Source organism: Loxodonta africana, chromosome 3 (genome assembly GCF_030014295.1).
Source record: "Loxodonta africana isolate mLoxAfr1 chromosome 3, mLoxAfr1.hap2, whole genome shotgun sequence".
NCBI classification, from domain to species: domain Eukaryota; kingdom Metazoa; phylum Chordata; class Mammalia; order Proboscidea; family Elephantidae; genus Loxodonta; species Loxodonta africana.
The window spans coordinates 142,127,274-142,150,585 of record NC_087344.1 but is presented as its reverse complement, the minus strand read 5'-3'; the positions used below and the strand labels follow the sequence as shown (position 1 = coordinate 142,150,585).

Here is a 23,312-nt window from a genome sequence, read left to right as displayed (position 1 = left end):
TAGAACCCAACATACCCAATACTTTCACTGGGTATACAATTCTAATGACACAATCTTTTCCCCTCAGAAGCATGTAAATACTATTCCATTCTGTTCTAGCAGTTAGAATTCCAGATAAGAAGTCTGATGCCAGTCTGATTCTCTTTTCTTAGAATTCTGAAACTTAGCCAGGTCTTGCCTAGATGTTAGTTTTTCATTATTTTTTCCTAGGACTCGGTGAACTCTTAGGATCTTTCTTCAGTTTAGGATCATTTTCTTTTACTGTTTCTTTTACATCCACTTCTGCCATTCCTGGCACTTAGTGATTTTTTTTTTTTTTTTTGCTGGGAATTCTGGGAGAATTACTTTAGCTCAACTTCTGATATATCAACAAGGTCTTCAGCTATATTTAATATGATCATTATTGACTCCATTTTTAAATTTTTATTTATTTATTTATTTTTAATTCCCAAGAGCTTTTTTGTTTGAGATTGCTCCTTTTATAAAACATACTATTCTCGTCTAATTAATGGGGTATCTCTTTAGATTTCAATGTGATTATGAAATAAAAAGTTATTTTATGTTTTAATATTAACTATTTTGGCAGGGCTTTTTTGCATTGAACCTGTTGAGTCTCTTCATAATGTCTATGTTTCATTTTCAGCTTATAATTATAAATGATAGTCTGATAGAACTTTCTGTAGTGATGAAAATGTTCTATTCTGCACTGTCCAATATGTTAGCCCCTAGCCACAGGTAGCTATTAAGCACATGAAATGTGGTTAGTGCAACTGAGGAACCAAATTTTAAATTTTATTCAATTAATTTAAATATAACACTTAATAGCCTCATGTGACATGGCTACGGTATTGGAGAATGAAGGTCTAGATTATTCAGTATTCTTGGCTGATATAAGGTCCGCCACAAATATATCAATCACTATCGATTTCTTCAGCAAGATACATACCCCTACATTCCCATCTGGTGTCTTCCATGGAGGTACAAAAGATGGCTGAAAGAACGTGGCAGATGTAACTGCCCTATGATGTAATGGAGAAAGAGACCAGTAGGTGGACCTGCCCCTTTAGCAGTGCTTGGTGAGAAGGTCTTTCTCCCCAGTGTGGCAGAGAAGGGTGGCCAGCAGTAAGGACAATAGGCATGTTAAATGACCCCCATTAAGGATTCACTTCTGAGTCTCTGCAGAAGCTCTTCCCAGCTTCAGATTCATGAGTAGAGACCATTCAGGACTGGGATAGAGTTTTCTCTCTTAACACTGGTTGTACTGCTCCAGCAGGAAGTGAAACAGAGATTCTTAGTCCTACACTGTGGTGCCACTTTTATAATGAGAAAAAAATGTCACTTAAAAAAATCCAAAATCTTTGGCTTTCTTATTGTGAAAAAATCAACTGCTAAGTTCTAAAGTGTCACAATCTACAGTACATAATAACCTTCCAAATGGTTCACTAAACTATGAAATAATTTAGCAGATAAACAAATATGGTGATAGACCTGGAGGGAAATATTCAATACGCATGCCAAATAAAAACCTGAGCCTCCAAATCGGATATAATTTCAGAGAGAAAAAAAGAATGTGTATATGAATAGTTGGGTAAGAACAAGGACACTTGTTCCTTAGGCTAAAAAACAATAAAAAGTTTATAATTATTTTATCACTCATATATATATATACACACACACACATTCTAAGTGCTCTATACTATTGGTAAACTATAATATTTTTTACATTCTTCTTATACTTCTTCAAATTCTTCTTCAATTATCAAATACACTCTAGAATAAGAAATTAAATGACATTTTACTGATATCAGAGATAAGAATTTCCATGTCATTCTTTTCTGACTGAGATTTTTGAATTGGGGGAAAAAAAATGCACAGAAGAGGAGAGAGGCCTGTGCAGGAAGACCACAGGCTCTCAGTCAGACATTTAGGAAGGTTCTACAATATACTGGTAGTACCTTTTCCAAGGTATTTCTGTCTCTCATCTCACAGTTGTCATTTGTAAAATGAGGATACTATTACCTGTCTCACAATTACTGAAAGGACCAATTAATTACTGGCACACTGAATGGTCTCAACTATTATCTCCTTTCACACTTTCTAAAAAGTAAAAGTTTGCATTACTTTGTATGTCGAACAGACTCTTTCTGAAGTAGTTCAGTGTGAACACTGCTTCCTAAAACAGAAATGGGAGCATCTTGGTTCATCATGCAAAGGAAAGAAACTGTCATATATGCTGCTATGGCTGAATTATAGCAGGGAGATTCATATACTGACCTTGTTTGACATTGATTTTCCAAGAATATATTTTAATAATGTGTTAGTAAGGGATCCTATTTACAAGTGACCAAAACTCAGCTCAAGCAAACTTTAAAAAGGTTTGTATGTGCTGGGGAGAAGTGGGGAGAAGGGGACAGGGATCCTCACTTCCAAGAAAGAAAATAACCACCAAGGCAGGAACAACACAGATGCAGCTGGGCCTATGAAACCATTGAAGTCAGGGACTCACCATCTGGTTTCTCACCTGTTTATTCCTGTGTATTAACTCTATGCTTTTCTCTATTTGAAGACAGTCTTTATCCACAGGGTGAAAACATGCCAGTAGCTCCCAAGTTTTATATTTTACATAGTTTGCCACTAATAGGAGACTGATTCCACTCTGGATCCCCAAGGCCAAAAAGCCCAGAGAAAGACTTTGATTGGCCTGAGTTGGGTCACTATCCACTCCTGAACTGCCAGGACTCAGGATGTTACTCCACTGCAGCCCTGTGGCAGTTCCCAGAGTGGGGGGTGGATGGAGGCAATTTACGTAAGAAACAGTTCTAGTTTCCTTCTTCAATAAAAGAGTAGATCCACCTTTTTTTTTTAACCCCAAATTCAGACTAAAACATTAAGATGAAGTGAGCAAGTGGGAGTAGAGAAGTAAATTTAAAGGCAGGCACAAATGTGATTTGGAGGGTAAACACCAGTCATGGGGGATGGAGCCAAGATGGTGAGACGTACCTTATCATCCCCTTATAGCAAGACATGAAAAAATAAGTGAAACAAATGCAGACAACAACCGTGGAACCCTGAACATCAAACAGGAAGGATAAAGAATTGAATCGAACACCGACTGGTTGAACAAACAAAAAATGAATGAACACAGCGAGTATCCGGAAACAGAGGATCTCTACCAACCACCCCAGCTCAACACGGCCCTGACCTTGAGGGTGAGTAGTGCCCATGAAGCAGGGGAGATGCAGAGTAGCAGAAGGAGGTCTCCCACCTCAGCAGACCCTGGATGCCACCCACCCCACACTTGGTCGAGAGTAGGTCCCAACTGCTGGCTACAGCAGACAATAAGTGCCTGGGCACTACATCCACTAAGCAGAGGAGCCCGCTCTGCCTCCCCTACTCTCCTGATTGGAAGCAGCAGGGGACCCCATACTCAGGACACCCCATTTGACACAGGATGCACAACATGAGTCCCATGCCTCTCCCTCACCCAGTGCCATCTATCACCCTCCCTCGACTCACCTGATGAATAGTGGTAGGCACCCTCCCGTGCATGCGTCCACCCATCACCTATACCCCCCGGGCCTCGCAGAGCAGTAGACGCTGCACGCATCTGTGCACGTGCCCACCGTACGCTAGCACCTGGCCTGGCCCAAAGACAGGTGACAGAAGCATGACTGTTCAAAGGCCTAACCACCACTCCCTCCCCACCCTCCCCTCCACCCAGCAAGAGGTGCTGGCAGCGCTGCCATGCGTGTGTCTGCCTGCTGCTCCCCCCCCCGTCAGTGAGAGACAATAGCATCTCAGCCATGCATGTCCCCACCTGCCACTCCCTCCCCCACCGCCCACCTGGCAAGAAGCACTGGTGGCGCATCCACCTCATGCCTGCCAATCCTGCACCCCTTACCCCTGCCTGGCGAGATACGCAGGTAGTGCAACTTCACACGTGTCCATCCATTCTTCCCTTCTTCCTCCCCTTGCCCAGTGCATGGTGCTGGCGGCGCAAGACCAAACACACCTGCTCATCATTCCCACCACCTTCTCTTGCCTGGTGAGAGGCACTGGCGGAACAATTGCACACACATCCACCTACTGCTTCCACCCAGTGTTAGGTGGAGCCAGCAAAACCATATACACTTGCCTACCTGCCATCAATGCCCTCACCACCCACTGCCCCTCAACCGGCAAGCAGCGACAACAAAACCCCCACTCACACAACACACCCACCACAACTGCCATGCCACCCACTCGGCAAGGACCACTCCCCACTTCTGCACCACTGGACCAATGACAGATGATGGCCAACCCCTGCCCAGACCATCCTCAGCTGCCCAGCAAGATCAGCAAACAGAGACTTGCAACCACACATCCAGCCACTGACACACCCACCCGGAGACAGGGGATGTGCACTCAAGTGTGGCCAGACTACTAAACAGAAAAGCATGTCAGCACTGCCTGCTAGTAAATAAATATAATAATACCTCTGAGACAACAGACAGTATCAAATCACCTGAAGAAGCAGGACAAGATGGCTCTGGCAAATGTCAAAAATAAAGAACCAGAAAATCTCCCTGAGAAAGAAAAGGTAATCAGACTACAGGATAAAGAATTCAAAAGACTTATGTATAGAATCCTCCAAGAAATCAAGGAAAACACAGACAAAAACAAGGAACACACAAACACTGGAAGAATTCAGGGAAACAATATCAGAACAAAATGACAAAATAAACAGACAATTAGAAACCACACAGAAACAGCAATCAGAAATCCAGAAGATTAACAATAAAATCTCAGAAATAGACAACTCAATGGAAGGGCATAAGAGCAGAACTGAAGAAATAGGAGACAGAATCAGTGAATTAGAGGGCAAATTCCTTGACATTAGCTTGTTTGAGGAACAATCAGAAAAAACAGTGATGAAAAATGAAAAAAGCCTAGGAGTTATTTGGGACACTATCAAAAGGAATAATCTACATGTGATCAGAATCCCAAAACAGGTGGATGCGATAAAAAGCACATAGATAATATTTGGATATTCGCTGGCAGAAAACTTCCCTAACATCATGAAAGTCAAGAATATATCCATCCAACAAGCACAATGAAACCCCATGAAGGATAGATCCTAAAAGAAAATCACCAAAACACATTATCAGTGAACTCTCCAAAACCAAAGACAAAGAAAGGCTCCTGAGAGCAGCTGGGAAAAATGAAAGACTACCTATGAAGATGAACCAATAAGAACAAGGTCTGACTTCTTAGCAGAAACCAAGTCTGATGGTTACAGTTGTGTGTCAACCTGGCTGGGCCATAATCCTCAGTGGCTGGGCAGTTATGATGTAGTCTGGCAGCTCTTTCCTGGTGTAATCACTTCCATAATGAGGTATGATATAATGTGATCACCTAGATGATGAGATCCATTGTGAGCAGCCAATCAGTTCAAAGTGATTTTCCTTAGGGGTGTGGACTGCATCCAATATAGGTGGACTTTCTGACAAAGCTCACTGGCTCTGGCTTGCTCTGGATCCTGCAGCTGGCTCCTGTTCATGTGGCCTCCAGTTCTTGGGACTTGAGCTAGCAGTTTATCTGCTGTCTTACCTGCTGATCTTGGGATTTGCCAGCTTCCACACCTGTGAGCCAAAGGCCTCCTATCTGATCTTCTGATCCTGGATTTACCAGTACCTGTGGCTATGTGAGTCAGGAGAAGCCTCCAGCTTGACCCACGAACTTGGGCCTTTCCAGCCTCTACAACCACGTGAGCCATTTCCTTTATATAAATCACTCTCTCTGTATATATTTTTGGGGTCCTGGTGGAACACTGGTTAAGAGCTTGGCTACTAACCAAAAGGTCAGCAGTTCAAATCCATCAGCCACTCTTTGGAAACCCAATGGGGCAGTTCTACTCTGTGTTACAGGATCACTACAAGTCAGAATTGACTCGATGGCAATGAGTTTATATATACGTGTGTGTGTATATATATATATATTTATACACCACACTGGTTTTGCTTCCTTAGAGAACCCAGTCTAAGACATCATGTAAGCAAAAAGGCCATGGGATGAAATATATAAAACACTGAAAGAAAAAATTGCCAACCAAGAATTATATATCCAAAAATTAAGGGAATTTGTAAAAACCAGACCAACCTTACAAGAAATATTAAAGGGAGTCCTATGGACAGAGAACCATCAATGCAGGACAAGAACCTGAGATTAAGACACATGATAGCATGAGCTAGATACCAATCTGGATAAAGAATTCTCAAAAACAGAACAAGGCTAAAAGGGTGAAAACAGGGAATGAGAGATATCAATCTGTAAATGATGACAACTTCAAAGTTACAGAATTAAGAGAGGAAGTCACGGCGATATCAAGAAATAAAAGACTGCTTTAAGCTTAGAAAACAAAGGTGAATCTTAGCGTAACCAGAAAGAAAATTAACAAACCTACTCATCACAATAAAAAAACCATAAAGACTCAGTAAACACAAAATCAACAACAATGAAGGAAATGAAAAGAAAATCTACAGACAAAAAGAACTCAGCACAAAAATTAAGGAGAGCAAAGAAATCGTCAATACCACACACACATAAAAAGCATAATAAAATGGCAGCAGTGAACTAATACCTGTAGATAATCACACTGGACGTAAAAGAATTAAATGTGCCAGGGAAGAGGCAGAGAGCAGCAGAATGGATTAAAAAAACACAACCCATCGATATGCTGTCTACAAGAGACACATGTTAGACACAAAGATATAAATAAACAAAAACTCAAAGTATGGAAAAAAATATATCTAGCAAACAATAGCTAAAAAAGAATAGAAGTGGCAATATTAATCTCTGACAAAGTAGACTTTAAGGCAAAATCCACCATAAAAGAAGATGTAACCAGAAAAAATATATACACATCCAATGACAGGTCTCCAAAATACATAAACTCTAACAGCACTGAAAATAGAAACAGAAGATTCCACAATAATAGTAGGAGATTTTAATGAGCCACTTTTGGTGATAGAGAGACCAAATAAAAAGAAACTCAATGAAGATACAGAAGATCTAAATACCGCCATCAAACAACTGAACCTCACAGACATGAATAGAACACTCCATCCAACAGCAGCACAGTACGAATTCATTTCCAATGCACATGGAACATTCTCCAGAATAAGCCAAATTTTAGGCCACAAAGCAAGCTTCAATAAATTAAAAAACATCAAAATAACACAAAGCATTTTCTCAGACCACTACGCTATAAAAGTAGAAATCAACAAGACGAGCAGGTAAAAATATCAAATACATGGAAACTGAATGACACATTGCTTATAAATCGCTGGATAACTGAAGAAATAAAAGAGGAAATCAAAAAATTCCTAGAATCAAACAAAACCTTTGGCACACAGGAAAAGCAGTACACAGAAGGCAACTTACAGCTATAAAGACACACTTCAAAATAGAAATAAGGGCGAAAATCAAAACACTAACCCTACAACTTGAACAAGCGGAAGGAGAGCAACAAAGGAAGACCACAGTCGCCAGAAGAAAGAAAACAATAAAGATTACATCAGAAATGAATGAAACAGAGAACAGAAAAACAACAGAAAGAATCAACAAAGAGTAGAAGCTGGTTCTTTGAAAGGATCAATAAAGTCGGCAAACCACTGCCCACAACGACAAAAGAAAAACAGAAGATTCAAATCACCCAAATAAGAAATGAGATGGGTGACATTATGACAGAACCAACTGAAATAAAAAGAATCATAAGAATACTATGACAAAGTGTATTCCCAACAAATTTGAAAACCTAGAGGAAATGGACATATTTCTAGAAATATACTACCTACCTAAACTAACACAAACTGAAGTAAAAAGTCTGAATAGACCCACAATAAAAGAAGAAATTGATGAGGTAATAAATTAAATCCCGAATAAAAAAAGGCCTGACCCAGATGGATTCAATGGAGAATTCTACCAACCATTCAGAAAAGAGCTCACGCCAATACTACTCAAACTATTTCAGAGCATAGAAAAGGGAGGACTTATCCCAAACTCCTTCTATGAAGCCAGCCTAACCCTGATACCAAAGCCAGGTAAAGACAGCACCAAAAAAGAAAATTACAGACCAATATCCCCTATGAATAGAGATGCAAAAATTTTCAACAAAATTCTAGCCAATAGAATTCAACAACATATCAAAAAAATAATACATTATGACCAGGTAGGATTCATACCAGGTATGCAAGGTTGGTTTGACATTAGAAAATCAACCAATATAATCCACCACATAAATAAAAGAACCACTTGATCATCTCAACGCAGAAAAGGCATTTGATAAAGTTCAAGACCCATTCCTGATAAAAATTCTCAGCAAAATAGGAATAGAAGGGAAATTCCTCAATATATTAAAAGGCGTTTACACAAAACCAATAGCCAACATTATCCTCAATGGAGAGAGACTGAAAACATTCCACTTGATAATGAGAACTAGAGAAGGCTGCCCTTTATCACCACACCTGTTCGACAGTTTATACTGGAAGTCCTAGCTAGAGCAATTAGGCACGAAAAGAAAATAAAGTGCATTCAGATTTGCAAGGAAGAAATAAAACTATCCCTATTCGCAGATGATACGATCCTATACAGAGAAAATCCCAAAGACTCCACAAGAAAGCTACTGGAACTAATAAAAGGATTCAGCAAAGTAGCAGGATACAAGATCAACATACAAAAATTAGTTGGATTCCTCTGTAACAAAAAACCCCCACGTGTCTGTCAGTTTGTCGTACTGTGGGGGCTTGTGTGTTGCTGCGATGCTGGAAGCTATGCCACTGGTATTCAGATAACAGCAGGGTCACCCATGGAGGAAGGGTTTCAGCTGAGCTTCCAGACTAAGGCAGACTAGGAAGAAGGACCCAGCAGTCTACTTCTGAAAAGCATTAGCCAGTGAAAACCTTATGAATAGCAGTGGAACGCTGTCTGATATAGTGCTGGAAGATGAGCCCCCAGGTTGGAAGGCACTCAAAAGATGACTGGGGAAGAGCTGCTCGTCAAAGTAGAGTTGACCTTAATGACGTGGATGTAGTAAAGCTTTCCAGACCTTCATTTGCTGATGTGGCATGACTCAAGATGAGAAGAAACAGCTGCAAACATCCATTAATAATTGGAACCTGGAATGTAAGAAGTATGAATCTAGGAAAATTGGAAGTTGTCAAAAATGAAATGGAACGCATAAACATCAATATCCTAGGCTGAAATGGACTGGTACTGGCCATTCTGAATCAGACAATCATATAGTCTACTATGCTGGGAATGACAACTCGGAGAGGAATGATGTTGCATTCATCATCAAAAAGAACATTTCAGGATTATCCTGAAGTACAACGCTGTTGGTGATAGAATAATACCCATACGCCTACAAGGAAGACCAGTTAATATGACTATTATTCAAATTTACGCACCAACAACTAGGGCCAAAGGTGAATAGAAGATTTTTATCAGCTGCTGCAGTCTGAAATTGATTGAACATGCAATCAAGATGCATTGATAATTACTGGTGATTGGAACGCGAAAGTTGGAAACAAAGAAGGATCAGCAGTTGGAAAATATGGCCTTGGTGATAGAAACAACGCCAGAGATTGAATGATAGAATTTTGCAAGACCAACGACTTCTTCACTGCAAATACTTTCTTTCACCAACATAAACGGCGACTATACACATGGACCTTGCCAGATGGAATACACAGAAATCAAATTGACTACATCTGTGGAAAGAGACAATGGAAAAGCTCAATATCACCAGTCAGAACAAGGCCAGGGGCCGACCGTGGAACAGACCATCAATTGCTCATATGCAAGTTCAAGCTAAAACTGAAGAAAATCAGAGCAAGTCCACGAGAGCCAAAATATGACCTTGAGTATATCCCACCTGAATTTAGAGACCATTTCAAGAATAGATTTGACGCATCGAACACTAGTGACCAAAGACCAGACGAGTTGTGGAATGACATCAAGGACATCATCCATGAAGAAAGCAAGAGGTCACTGAAAGGTCAGGAAAGAAAGAAAAGACCAAGATGGAGTCAGAGGAGGTCTCTGAAACTTGCTCTTGAGCGTTGAGCAGCTAAAGTAAAAGGAAGAATTCATGAAGTAAAAGAACTGAACAGAAGATTTCAAAGGGCCTCTCGAGAAGACAAAGTATTATAATGACATGTGCAAAGAGCTGGAGATGGAAAACCAAAAGGGAAGAACATGCTCGGCATTTCTCAAGCTGAAAGAACTGAAGAAAAATTCAAGCCTCGAGTTGCAGTAGTGAAGGATTCCATGGGGGAAAATATTAAACGACACAGGAAGCATCAAAAGAAGATGGAAGGAATACACAGAGTCTTATACCAAAAAGAATTAGTCGATAGCCAACCATTTCAAGAGGTGGCATATGATCAGGAACCAGTGGTATTGAAGGAAGAAGTCCAAGCTGCTCTGAAGGCATTGGCAAAAAACAAGGCTCCAGGAATTGATGGAATATCAATTAAGATGTTTCAACAAACAGACGTAGCACTGGAGGTGTTCACTCATCTATGCCAAGAAATATGGAAGACAGCTTCCTTGCCAACTGATTGGAAGAGATCCATATTTATGCCTATTCCCAAGAAGGGTGATCCAACTGAATGTGGAAATTATAGAACAATATCATTAATATCACATGCAAGAAAAATTTTGCTGAAGATTATTCAAAAACGGCTGCAGCAGTATATCGACAGGGAACTGCCAGAAATTCAGGCCGGTTTCAGAAGAGGATGTGGAACCAGGGATATCATTGCTGATGTCAGATGGATCCTGGCTGAAAGCAGAGAATACCAGAAGGAAGTTTACCTGTGTTTTATTGATTACGCAAAGGCATTCGACTGTGTGGATCATAACAAACTATGGATAACACTGTGAAGAATGGGAATTCCAGAACACTTAATTGTGCTCACGAGGAACTTTTACATAGATCAAGAGGCAGTTGTTCGGACAGAACAAGGGGATACTGATTGGTTTAAGGTCAGGAAAGGCGTGCATCAGGGTTGTATTCTATCACCATACCTATTTTATCTGTATGTAGAACAAATAATACGAGAAGCTGGACTATATGAAGAAGAACGGGCATCAGGATTGGAGGAAGACTCATTAACAACCTGCGTTATGCAGATGACACAACCTTGCTTGCTGAAAGTGAAGAGGACTTGAAGCACTTACTAATGAAGATCAAAGACCACAGCCTTCAGTATGGATTGCACCTCAACACAAAGAAAACAAAAATCCTCACAACTGGACCAATAAGCGACATCATGATAAATGGAGAAAAGACTGAAGTTGTCAAGGATTTCATTTTACTTGGATCCACAATCAACAGCCATGGAAGCAGCAGTCAAGAAATCAAAAGACGCGTTGCGTTGGGCAAATCTGCTGCAAAGGACCTCTTCAAAGTGCTGAAGAGCAAAGATTTCACCCTGAAGACTAAGGTGCGCTTGACCCAACCCAGAGTATGTTCAATCACATCATATGCATGTGAAAGCTGGATAATGAATAAGGAAGACTGAAGAAGAGTTGACGCCTTTGAGTTGTGGTGTTGGCGAAGAATATTGAATACACCATGAACTGCCAAAAGAATGAACAAATCTGTCTTGAAAGAAGTGCGGCCAGAATGCTCCTTAGAGGCAAGGATGGCGAGACTGCGTCTTACATACTTTGGACATGTCGTCAGGAGGGATCAGTCTCTGGAGAAGGACTTCATGCTTGGCAGAGCACAGGGTCAGCGGAAAAGAGGAAGACCCTCAACGAGGTGGACTGACACAGTGGCTGCAACAATGGGATCAAGCATAGCAACGATTGTGGGGATGGCTCAGGACTGGGCAGTGTTTCGTTCTGTTGTGCATAGGGTTGCTATGAGTCGGAACTGACTTGACGGCATCTAACAACAACAACAACATAACAAAAAAAAGAACTTGGAAAAGGAAATCAGGAAAACAATACCATTTACAATAGTCCCCCCACCAATAAAATATTTAGGAATGAATCTAATCAGAGACATAAATGACCTATACAAAGAAAACTGCAAAACACCACTGCAAAAAACTAAGAGATCTACATAAATGGAAAAACATACCATGTTCATGGCTAGGAAGAGTTAACATTGTGAAAACGTCAATGTTACCCAGAGCGATCTATAGATATAATGTAATCCCGACCCAAATTCCAAAAGCTTTCTTTAATGAGATAGAAAAACTAAGCACAAACTTTATATGGAAAGGAAAGAGGCAAGGGATAAATAAAGAATTACTGAAGAAGAACAAAGTAGGAGGCCTCACACTTCCTAATCTCAGAACCTACTACACAGCCACGGTAATCAAAACAGCCTGGTATGGGTGCAACGACAGGCACATAGACCAATGGAACAGAATTGAGAACCTAGAAGTAAATCCATCCACCCATGGTCAGGTGATGTTCGACAAGGGGCCAAAAGCTATTAGATGGAGAAGAGACAGTCTCTTCAACAAATGCAAAAGTGGATGTCCATCTGTAAAAAAAATGAAATAGGACCCATGCCTCACCATATACAAAAACTAATTCAAAGTTAAAGACCTAAATATATTATATCAAAGACCTAAATATATTATGCTGAGTGAAATAAGTCAATCACAAAAGGATAAATACCATATAACACCACTACTATAAAAATTTATTAAACGGTTTACACAGAAAAAGAAATAATGTTTGATGGTAATGAGGGAGGGGAGGGGTAGGGATAGAAAAACACTAAATAGACAATAGATAAGCGGTAACTTTGGTGAGAGTAAGACAGTACACAATACTGGGGAAGCCACGACAACTTGTACAAGGCAAGGTCATGGAAGCTCCATAGATACATCCAAATTCCCTGAGGGATCGAATTACAGGGCTGAGGGCTGTGGGCACCATGGTCTTGGGGAACATCTAGCTCAACTGGCATACCATTTTATAAAGAAAATGTTCTACATTCTACTCTGGTGAGTAGCATCTGGGGTCTTAAAAGCCTGTGAGTGGCCATCTAAGATAGTCCTCTGGTCTCACCCCTTCAGGAGCAAACGAGAATGAAGAAAACTAAAGACACAAGGGAAAAGTTAATCCAAAGGACTAATAGACCACAGCCACGATGGCCTCCACCAGACTGAGTCCAGTACAACTAGATGGTGCCCGGCTACCACCACTGACTGCTCTGCCAGGTATCACAATAGAGCATCTTGGACAGAACTGGAGAAAAACGTAGAACAAAATTCTAACTCACAAAAAAAGACCAGACTTACTGGCCTGACAGAGACTGGAGAAACCCCAAGAGTATGGCCCCAGGACACCTTTTACCTCAGTAATGAAGTCATTCTGGAGGTTCGCCCTTCATCCAAAGATTAGGTAGGCTCATAAAACAAAACAAGACTAAAGAGGCACACCAGTCCAGGGGCAAGGACTAGAAGGCAGGAGGGGACAGGAAAGCTGGTAATAGGGAACCCAAGGAAAAGAAAGGAGAATGTTGACATGTCGTGGGGTTGTTAACCAATGTCATAAGACAATATGTGTACTAACCGTTTAATGAGAAACTAGTTTGTTCTGTAAACCTTCATCTACAGCACAATAAAAAAAAAAATAGGTTGTCAGAATTCCCCCACTAAGTGTGTCTGACTTGGAAAATGTTACTGATGGGCTTTGATTTCTCCCTACCAGCTGAGAACTGTACTATCACCTTCCTCATGGCACATTTCTGTGAATAAATGAGATGATAAAGAACCAAGCATGTCCCTGGGCCACTTCAAACCCTAGACCTGGAGTGCAAAGTGAAGGTGTTGGGGGGGGGGGGGAAGACCTAAATATGAAACCTACAACTATAAAGATCAAGGAAGAAAAAATAGGAACAACACTAGGGCCCCTAATACATGGCGTAAATAGTATAAAAATACACAAAAACTATAATTAAAAATGCACAAACAGGGGAAGATAAACTAGGTGAATGAGACCTCCTAAAAATTAAACACTTATCCTCCTCAAAAGACTTCTCCAAAAGAGTAAAAAACAGAACCTAAAGACTGGGGAAAAAATTTTGGCTAAGACATATCCAACAAGGAGTTAATCTCTAAATCACAGAAATCATCTCGACAACGAAAAACCAAACAATGCAACTAAAAAATGGGCAGAGGACATGAACAGACACTTCTCCAAAGAAGATATTTCAGGCTGCTAACAAAATATGAAGAAATGCTCATGAACATTAGCCATTAGAGAGTTGCAAATGAAAACTACAGTGAGATCAATCGAATGTCACTAATCCAAAAAACATAAAATGACAAATGCTGGTGAAGTTATAGGGAGACTGGAACCCTTATACAGTGCTGGTGGGAATGTAAAATGGTATAACCACTATGGAAAATGCTATGACACTTCCTTAAAAAGCTAGAAACAGAAATACCATATGACCCAGCAATCACACTCCTAGGTATATATATAAAAAAAAAAAGGTATATACCCTAGGGAAATAAAAGCCATGACACGAATAGACACATGCACACCCATGTTCATTGCAGCATTATTCACAACAGCAAAAAGCTGGAAACAACCTAAGTGCCTATCAACAGATGAATGGGTAAACGAACTGTGGTACATACAATGGAATACTATGCAAAAGGACAAATATTGTATGATACCACTGTCTTAGACTGGGTTCTCTAGAGAAGCAAAACCAGTAAAGTGTATAAATATATATATAAAAAGAGATTTACATCAAGGAGATGGCTCACGCAGTCATAGAGGGTGCAATGTCCCAAGTCCGTGGGTCAAGATAGAGGCTTCTCCTGATTCACATAGCTGCAGGGGCTGGTGAACCCAAGATTTGTAGGTCAGAGAGCAGGGCTCTTGCTCACAGGCTTTGAAGATGGATGATTCCCAAGATCGGCAGGCAAGACTGCAGGTAAGCTGCTAGCTCAAGTCCCAAGAACCGAAGGTCAGATGAATAGCAGCTAGCTGCAGGATCCAGCACAAGGAAAAAGCCCCCAAGCCTTGCCAGAATGTCTACTTATATTCAATGCAGGCCACACGCCCAAGGAAATTCCCTTTCAACTGACTGGCTACTCACAGCAGATCGCATCGTGAGGGTGATCACATATCAAATCTCAACAGAGAAGTGACTGCACATTATATGATTGCCAAAACACTGAGAATCATGGCCTAGCCAAGCTGACACACAATCTTAACCATCACAACCACTATTATAAAAAACAAACCAACAAAAAGGTTTACACACAGAAAAAAAAAAGTCGTAGGAAAAGACAATTATCAATAAATGCAATACATTGACAAAGAACTTTACATTGACAAATAAATTATTGATAAATGCAATACTTTGACAAAGAGCCAGGAAACACACAAGCTGGACACTTTATGTATGGAACTGTAAATAACAACTTTCATAACTGGAATTAGCTAAAAAACTGTTTCCTCTATTTAAAATAAAGAAAATAAAAGCAATTAAGCAACCACCTTTAATATGCACACTTATTTTGAACAAATTCTTATCTTTGGTAGTAAAGGAAATATACTTCATCAGCAATAAACATCTGGATGCTTCGTGTGGGCAGGGCACTTAAGCATCATCATATTATTTTCAGAGATAATTAAACACAACGGACAAGTTGTAGCTTTTTTAGAAACGATCACTTACCATGGTACTGGAGTATCTTTCAGCTCGATCTACTTCAAAAGCTCTTATTTTATGGGCACTCATTTCATCCGTGTCAGCAAAGATATAATGCCTTGGAGAATAAGCATTAGACAGGTTCCCAAGCAGTCTCAGGATTTCAGTGGTATGCCCACCTGGAAAAATATTGTAAGGCCTAAGATTAAGAAACCTACAGTGGACATACATATCCATTTGACCATGTCATACCAATGTTATGTTTTCTGGGAAAACACACACATACACACCAAAATTCTGTATTTCTCAAAAGACAGAAGGAACATTTGGAAACATTAATCTCTGCCCCTGTATAAATAGTATTTTTACATGATGGGTGGAGAAGATAATGTTATAAAAATAAAATCAGTACTAGCACTAGGTGCTGAGGAAGGTACCAAGAAGTGCTTATCTTAGCTCCTGTTATCAAGCCTGGTGGGGGGTGGGATACACACACACATACACGGACATGCTGTGTGCATGCACAAAGATAAATAAGGATACAAGATAGCAAGAAAAATTAAAATGTTGGGAGCAAGCAGTTATGAAAAACAATGCCAGAAGAGTAGAGGAGAACCCTAGTAAAGTCTGAGGGATGACTTGAGATATGAAGGTAACGGACAGAGTCATGAATTGAATCATGTCCCCCAAAAATGTGTGTCAAATTGGCTAGGCCATGATTCCCAGTATGGTGTGGTTATCCACCATTTTGTGATCTGATGTGATTATCCCATTGTTGTGAATCCTAACCTCTATGATTTAATGAGGCAGGATTCATTCAGTAAGATTTGGGTGTATCTTAAGTCAATCTCTTTTGAGATATAAGAGAAGCAAGCAGAGAGACAGGGGGATCTTATTACCACCAAGCAAGAAGAGCCAGGAACATGCATGTCCTTTGGACCTGGGGTCCCTATGCTGAGAAGTTCCTGGACCAAGGGAAGATTGATGACAAGGACATTCCCCCAGACTCTACAGAAAGAGAAAGCCCTCCCCTGAAGCTAGCACCCTGAATTTGGACTTCCAGCCTCCTAAACTGTAAGAGAATAAATTTCTGTTTGTTAAACACATCCACTTGTGATATTTTTGTTATAGCAGCACTAGGTAACTACAACATACAGGCGGGAGTAGAGAGATCATTAGGCACGGGGAGAGAATTTCAGCAGATGAAATGGCAAGATCTGAAACACGAGTTCAAGGGATGGCGGGAATACTGGGAAGAAAAGTGAAGGTAAGGAAAGGTCAGGAAAGCAAGGAAGTCAAAACAGGAAGGCAGTCACTTAAGGTTTCTGTGAGAAGAAGATAAGGGAAAAATGAGCACTGACCAGCAGGGCTGTGTCTTCCTAAGGAACAGGTTAGTTCCCTACTTCATCCCCAGCTCCTAGCAGAGCTTTTGGCACAATGCAGGTCCACGGTAAGATTTACCAGCTTTGCCAAACAACTCTATGTTTTAGAAATCATACAATCTCCAAAACTGTGTATGTGAAAAATTTTGAAATGAAAAATGTTACATTACACATATATGTACCACAATTTAAAAAAAAAAAAAAAAAACACGAATTTAAAAATCACCTGTGCTTATGGAGGAGGTTTTCTTCCTGGAAAAAAGTCAAGGAACATCTGCCTATCACACTGTCATGGACTGAACTGTGCCCCCAAAAATATATGTCACTTATATTGATGAGATCTACAAGATTAGACAATGTCTTAAACCAATCTCTTTTGAGATATAAAAGAGAGAAGCGAGCAGAGAGACATGGGGGACCTCATACCACCTCATACCACCTTTGGACCTGAGGTTCCTGCACTGAGATGCTCCCAGACCAAGGGAAGACTGATGACAAGGACTTTCCCCCAAAGCCGACAGAGACAGAAAGCCTCCCCTTGGAGCCGACACCCTGAATTTGGACTTCTAGCCTACTGGATTGTGGGAGAATAAACTTATCTTTGTTAAACCCATTCACTTGTAGTATTTCTGTTACAGCAGCACTACATGACCAAGATGCAGATTAACTGTAAAAGTAAGAGTAACTCAAATTCACTTAAATGTAAGCAAAGCATTCTAAATTCTCATCCATGAGCCCTATTATACCATTCCATATTCGAGTTCATTTCACAGACTCTGCCTTGGCCCGGTTAATGTCCTTACCATTCTCTGCATCCATCTTACTTGTTACCTCCTCAGTGCTCTGTTCATGCTGTTCTCCCTATCTATGAGGCACCCCCACATCTCCCTCATTGCTGTAAGCAAAAGCTTTCAACAGTGACACTGTCAGCATATAGAAGGCTAGTCAAACAAATAAAGCAGTACTCAACACAAATTTTTCTTTTGTAAGTAGAAAGGGGAGGGGCTCTCTCTAGATTCTAGGAGGAATTAGATATAGAAATTAAAGTGGGACACATTTAGTATAAATTTCAGGAATTAGAACCATACTTTAACTTGATAAGTTGTTACCCATCTTCTTGCCGAGGGCAAGTAATTTACACATCTGATTTATTCTCACTTTAGTATCTTATAGCCTGGAAAAAGTAGAGTAGTTTGCAAAGTAGGTACTTGTTTTCACAGTTGGAACAATTAAGAATAAAACCTAATAGCCGCAACATCTTCCACTGCAATTAAAACGTCACTGTAACACTGAGAGAACTGCAGGAATAAAGGACAACTACGGTAGCTACTGAAAACCCTGGTGGTATAGTGGTTAAGAGCTGTGTCTGCTGTCTCAGTCATCTAGTGCTGCTATAACAGAAATACCACAAGTGGATGGCTTTAACAAAGAGAAATTTATTCTCTTATAGTCTAGTAGGCTACAAGTCCAAACTCATGGCATCAGCGCCAGGCTAAGGCTTTCTCCATTGGCTCTGGAGGAAGGTCTATGTCATCAACCTTCCCTTTTTCTGGGAGTTTCTCTGCATAAGAATCTCAGGTCCAAAGGACACCCTCCACTCCCGGCACTGCTTTCTTGGTGGTATGAGATTCCCATGTCTCCCTGCTCGCTTCTCTCTTTTATATCTCTACAGAGATTAGCTTAAAACACTATGTCATCTTGTAGACCTCATCAATGTAACTGCCACTAATCCATCTTATTACAATCATACTGATACGATTTACAACATGTAGGGAAATCACATCAGACGATAAAATCATAGACAATCATACCATACTGGGAACCATGACCTAGCCAAGTTGACAGATATTTTGGGGGCATACAATTCAATCCATAACAGCTGCTAACTAAAAGGATGGCAGTTCGAATCCACCAGGCACTCCCTGGAAACCCTATGGGGCAGTTCTACTCTGTCCTATAGGATTACTATGAGTCGAAATCGACTCGACAGCAAAAGGGTTTGGTTTCTGGTCACTACAGGTGCCCTGGTGGTGCAGTGGTTAAGAGCTCGGCTGCTAACCAAAGGGTCAGCAGTTCAAATTCACCAGCTGCTCCTTGGAAACCCTATGGAGGACTTCTACTCTGTTCTGTAGGGTCGCTATGAGTCGGAATCGACTTGACGGCAATGGGTTTGGTTCTGTCTTTTTTTATGGTAACTAGGGAAACCCTGGTGGCCTACTGGTTAAGTGCTATGGCTGCTAACCAAAGGGTCAGCAGTTCGAATCCACCAGGCGCTCCCTGGAAACTCTATGGGGCAGTTCTACTCTGTCCTGTAGGGTCACTATGAGTCAGAACTGACTTGACGGCACTGGGTTTGGTTTTTGGTTTTTAGTATACATAGACAATCCCGCAACAATACTATTAACAAACAATTATCTACAAATGGATAAATAGGTAGACAGATAGATAGATAAATAGGTAGATACGCCAAAAGGTGAGGGAGTAAGGGTGCACATTCACTGGCAGATACAGATTTGGTGACGAAAATTTCTAAATACATGACTCCTCATATATTAATATAGACAACAGAGCACACAAGGGGCACAGCCAGGGAGACCTCTTAGACACAGCTAAACAACTCACAGGATGAAGCTTCCAGACTCAAAGGCAAAGGACCATAGACTCATGGGACATCTAGGTCAACTGGGACAACATAATTTTTGAAGACAACATTCTACATCCTGCTTTGGTGAGTAGCATCTGGGGTCTTAAAAGCTTCCGAGTAGCCATCTAAGATACAACTATCAGTCTCTTCTAGTCCGGAGCAAAGGAGAGGGAAAAAAACTAAAGACCCAAGGGAGCAATTAGTCCAAAGGACTAATAGACCACATGAACCACAGTCTATGTGACCCCAAGACCAGAAGAAGTAGATGGTGCTCAGCTACCACTACGCACCACTCTGACTGGGATTACAACACAGGGTCCTGGACAGAGCAGGAGAAAAATGTAAAAGAAAAGATCAAATTCACAAAAAAGAGCAGACTTACTAGTTTGAAATAGACTGGAGGTACCCCGAAGACTATGGCCCCTGGACTCCCTTCTAACTCAGAACTGAAGCCTGACTCCACCTTGCCTAGCTCATTCTTGGTCATCTTTCAGGTCTCAGCTACCAATATTTCTTCCTGGAAGCTTTCTGTCTCAAGTTCAAATAAAGTGTTGCCCTTCCCAAAGACTTCCACAGCAGTCTGCACTTCTCAGGTTATCTCAGTGTGGCAAATGCCTATTAGTTTTTCTACAGGAAACCCTGGTGGTGTAGCAGTTAACCACTCAGCTGCTAACCAAAAAGTTGGCTGTTCGATCCTACCCAGCAGCTCTGCAGGAGAAAGACCTGGTGATCTCTCCCTGCAAAGACTCCAAACCAAACCCAAACCCACTGCCACTGAGTTGGTTCTGACTCATAGTGACCTATAGGACAGGGTTCTGAAGGTGGTAAATCTGGTAGTGGAACCTGCTGACTTTCCAGTTAAAAGGCAAGCACTTAATCACTGCACCACCACGGCTCATTCCTCAAAGATTACAGCCTAGAAAACGCTGTGGGGTAGTTCTACTGTCACATGGGGTCACTATGAAGCAGAATTGACTTCACGGCACACAACAACAACAATGGTTTTTCTAAATTCTCAGATTCATTCACTGCTGTATCTTCACACCTTTCACAGTGCCCAACACATAGCACTCCATGGCAAATAGCAACTGTCAGTTTTGTATTTACAGAGTTTTGCATAACGCCTGGCTCAAAAAATGCTAAGTGAATAAACTAAGGGATTATACTTGAATATAATTTTAGAACACTTGTTATACAATTATTATTTTATAGGCAGTACCTGGATTACAAATGTCCGACTTACATACAATCTGTAGTTAAGAACCAACCCTCGTAGAGCATATTACATTAAAAATTTGAGATACATAAAATGGTTCATAATAACTAACAGGTATTACTTTGTGAGGTGCATTAAATCACTATTATTATTAGTGTATTATTATGTTAAACCCCATGCATCTGTCAGTTTGTCATACTGTGGTGGCTTGTGTGTTGCTGTGATGCTGGAAGCTATGCCACTGGTATTCAAATACCAGCAGGGTCACGCATAGTGGACAGGTTTCAGCTAAGCTTCTAGACTAGAATAAAGGACCTGACAGTCTACGTCAACCAGAATGCTCCTGAGAATAAAGGATGGGAAGACCTCATCTTAAGTACTTTGGACATGTTATCAGGAGGGGCCAGTCCCTGGAGAAGGACATCATGTTTGGTGAAGTAGAGAGTCACTGAAAAAGAGGAAGACCCTCAACAAGATAGACCAATGCAGTGGCTGCAACAATGGGCTCACATGTAACAATGATTATGAGGATGGCACAGGTCCAGGCAGTGTTTTGTTCTCTTGTATACAGGGTCACTGTGAGTCAGAACCGACTCGATAGCACCTATCAACAACATTATGTTAAAGATCTTTTCACGTATCTGAAGTGTTTCTTTAATATTTTTTATGCATAGAAAAGTATAGTATATATTATATACTAAGACAAACATTTGACTGACTTTTAATGTGAACTGTACCTAAGTGTTCAGACTTACTACAAATTCAACTTAAAGACAGATTTAGGAACAGAACTCATTCCTTATCAGGGGACTACTTGTATATGGATATAATCTCCTGGCACTTCCCAATATATATGGCATATATATCCCTGTTGAAACTGTCCATTTAAAACTGTAAGTGTCTGGACTGTATGTGTTTAGATTGTATTCCCTGACAGGACAGTCCGTTGTTCATATTGACACTCTATCCTGTGCCTATTGTTCCACTGTCCTTGGCAAAATTGTTTTTATCCTCGTGGGTTTTATATATTTATAAATGTGACAATCCACTTTGCCTCTTTTATTATGTAGTACTCATGTTTGCTAAACTAAATACAAAAAGCCTGGATTATTAACACAAAACAGCAATTTTTATACAGCAAAATTGCATGTTAACATCAAAAGGTTTCTGCGTCCTTTCTGTTCACTAATTATTTCTCAGAAAAACATACCTAACAGAGCGGCTTTATTACAGGTAAGTGTAAATTACTTAAGTGTAAGTAAATTAATCCCATAGCGACCCTACAGGACAGGGTAGAACTGCCCCATAGAGTTTCCAAGGAGCGCCTGCTGGATTCGAACTGCCAATCTTTTGGATAGCAAGGTAGCACTTAACCACTACACCACCAGGGTAGGGTCGCTATGGGTCGGAATGGACTCGATGGTAACGAGTTTGGTTTTTGGTTTGGTTAAGTAAATTAAGTGGCGCCTGGACCGTAGTAGGCCTGGCGATCTGCTTCGCTAAAGATCACAGCCAAGAAAATCCTATGGAGCAGTTCTACTTTGTTACACATGGGGTCGCCGTCAGTAGGAATCGACTTCAGAGCACCGGTTTGGGTTTTTTGGGACTGCAGTAGCAACCACGTTCCTCAGGCTGGGCTGACCCGTTCCAGTAAGGAAGAGAAACTACAAATCTCGGCATGCAAAGCTCAAGCGGTGCTAAGAGGATCAGTCGGCAGCGTCGCAATGCACTCTGGGGTTTGTAGTGCGTGATCAAAGCCGGGCTCTCACCGCCTTGATACTTACCGGACCCAGCCACTACCAGGAGACTGAGAGACTCACGAGGCACGACTCGATGATGAAGCACTATCCAAAACCGCAATGCTATGAAGACAGCCACAGTTCCTCCTCCCAGCGCTGCTAGAATTAGGACACCCTCCATGCAAAAAAAAAAAAACAACACATGCGTACTATTTCCTGGAACCAACAACTGACGTGTGAAGTCCGAACACTACGGGCGCCGAGGAGGCTCAAACTCCTCGTGAGGATATTTTTGGCGGACTGGGCTTGGGCGAACTGAGTGGGAGGAGTTAAGCGCCGAGCCACAACCCGAGACTCCAGGGATTTTTGTTTGCACTGAGGAACCCCTAGAAACCCTGATGGGTAGTGGTTAATACGTACGGTTGCTAACCAAGAGGTGGACAGTTCTAATCCACCAGGCACTCCTTAAAAACCCTATGGAGCAATTCTACTCTGTCCTATAGGGTTCCTATGAGTCAGAGTCCGCCCAGTGGCAGTGAGTTTGGTGTTTTGGTTTAAGGAAACCCTGGTTCCCTAGTTGTTAAGAGCTACGACTAATAACTAAGAGGTCAGCAGTCCCAGGCCACCAGGAGCTTCTTGGAAACCATGT

At 41.1% G+C, this 23,312-nt stretch overlaps 1 protein-coding gene across 3 annotated transcripts in view; it reads right to left on the bottom strand.

Moving 5' to 3' along the window:
- LOC100660224 (ALG14 UDP-N-acetylglucosaminyltransferase subunit) overlaps window positions 1-22,925 on the bottom strand; it is a 126,509-nt gene extending 103,584 nt beyond the window's left edge. The window contains exons 1-2 of one of the 3 annotated variants that reach the window (XM_064282236.1): window positions 22,709-22,925; window positions 15,710-15,861 (exon numbers count right to left, since the gene is read on the bottom strand). In XM_064282236.1, coding sequence (XP_064138306.1) covers window positions 15,710-15,861; window positions 22,709-22,844 — 288 coding nt within the window. In that variant the 5' untranslated portion in view covers window positions 22,845-22,925. The remainder of the gene's footprint in view (window positions 1-15,709; window positions 15,862-22,708) is intronic. The other 2 variants (XM_023558393.2, XM_010598088.3) reach the window with 2 other exon arrangements.
- Window positions 22,926-23,312: the final 387 nt, after the last annotated feature.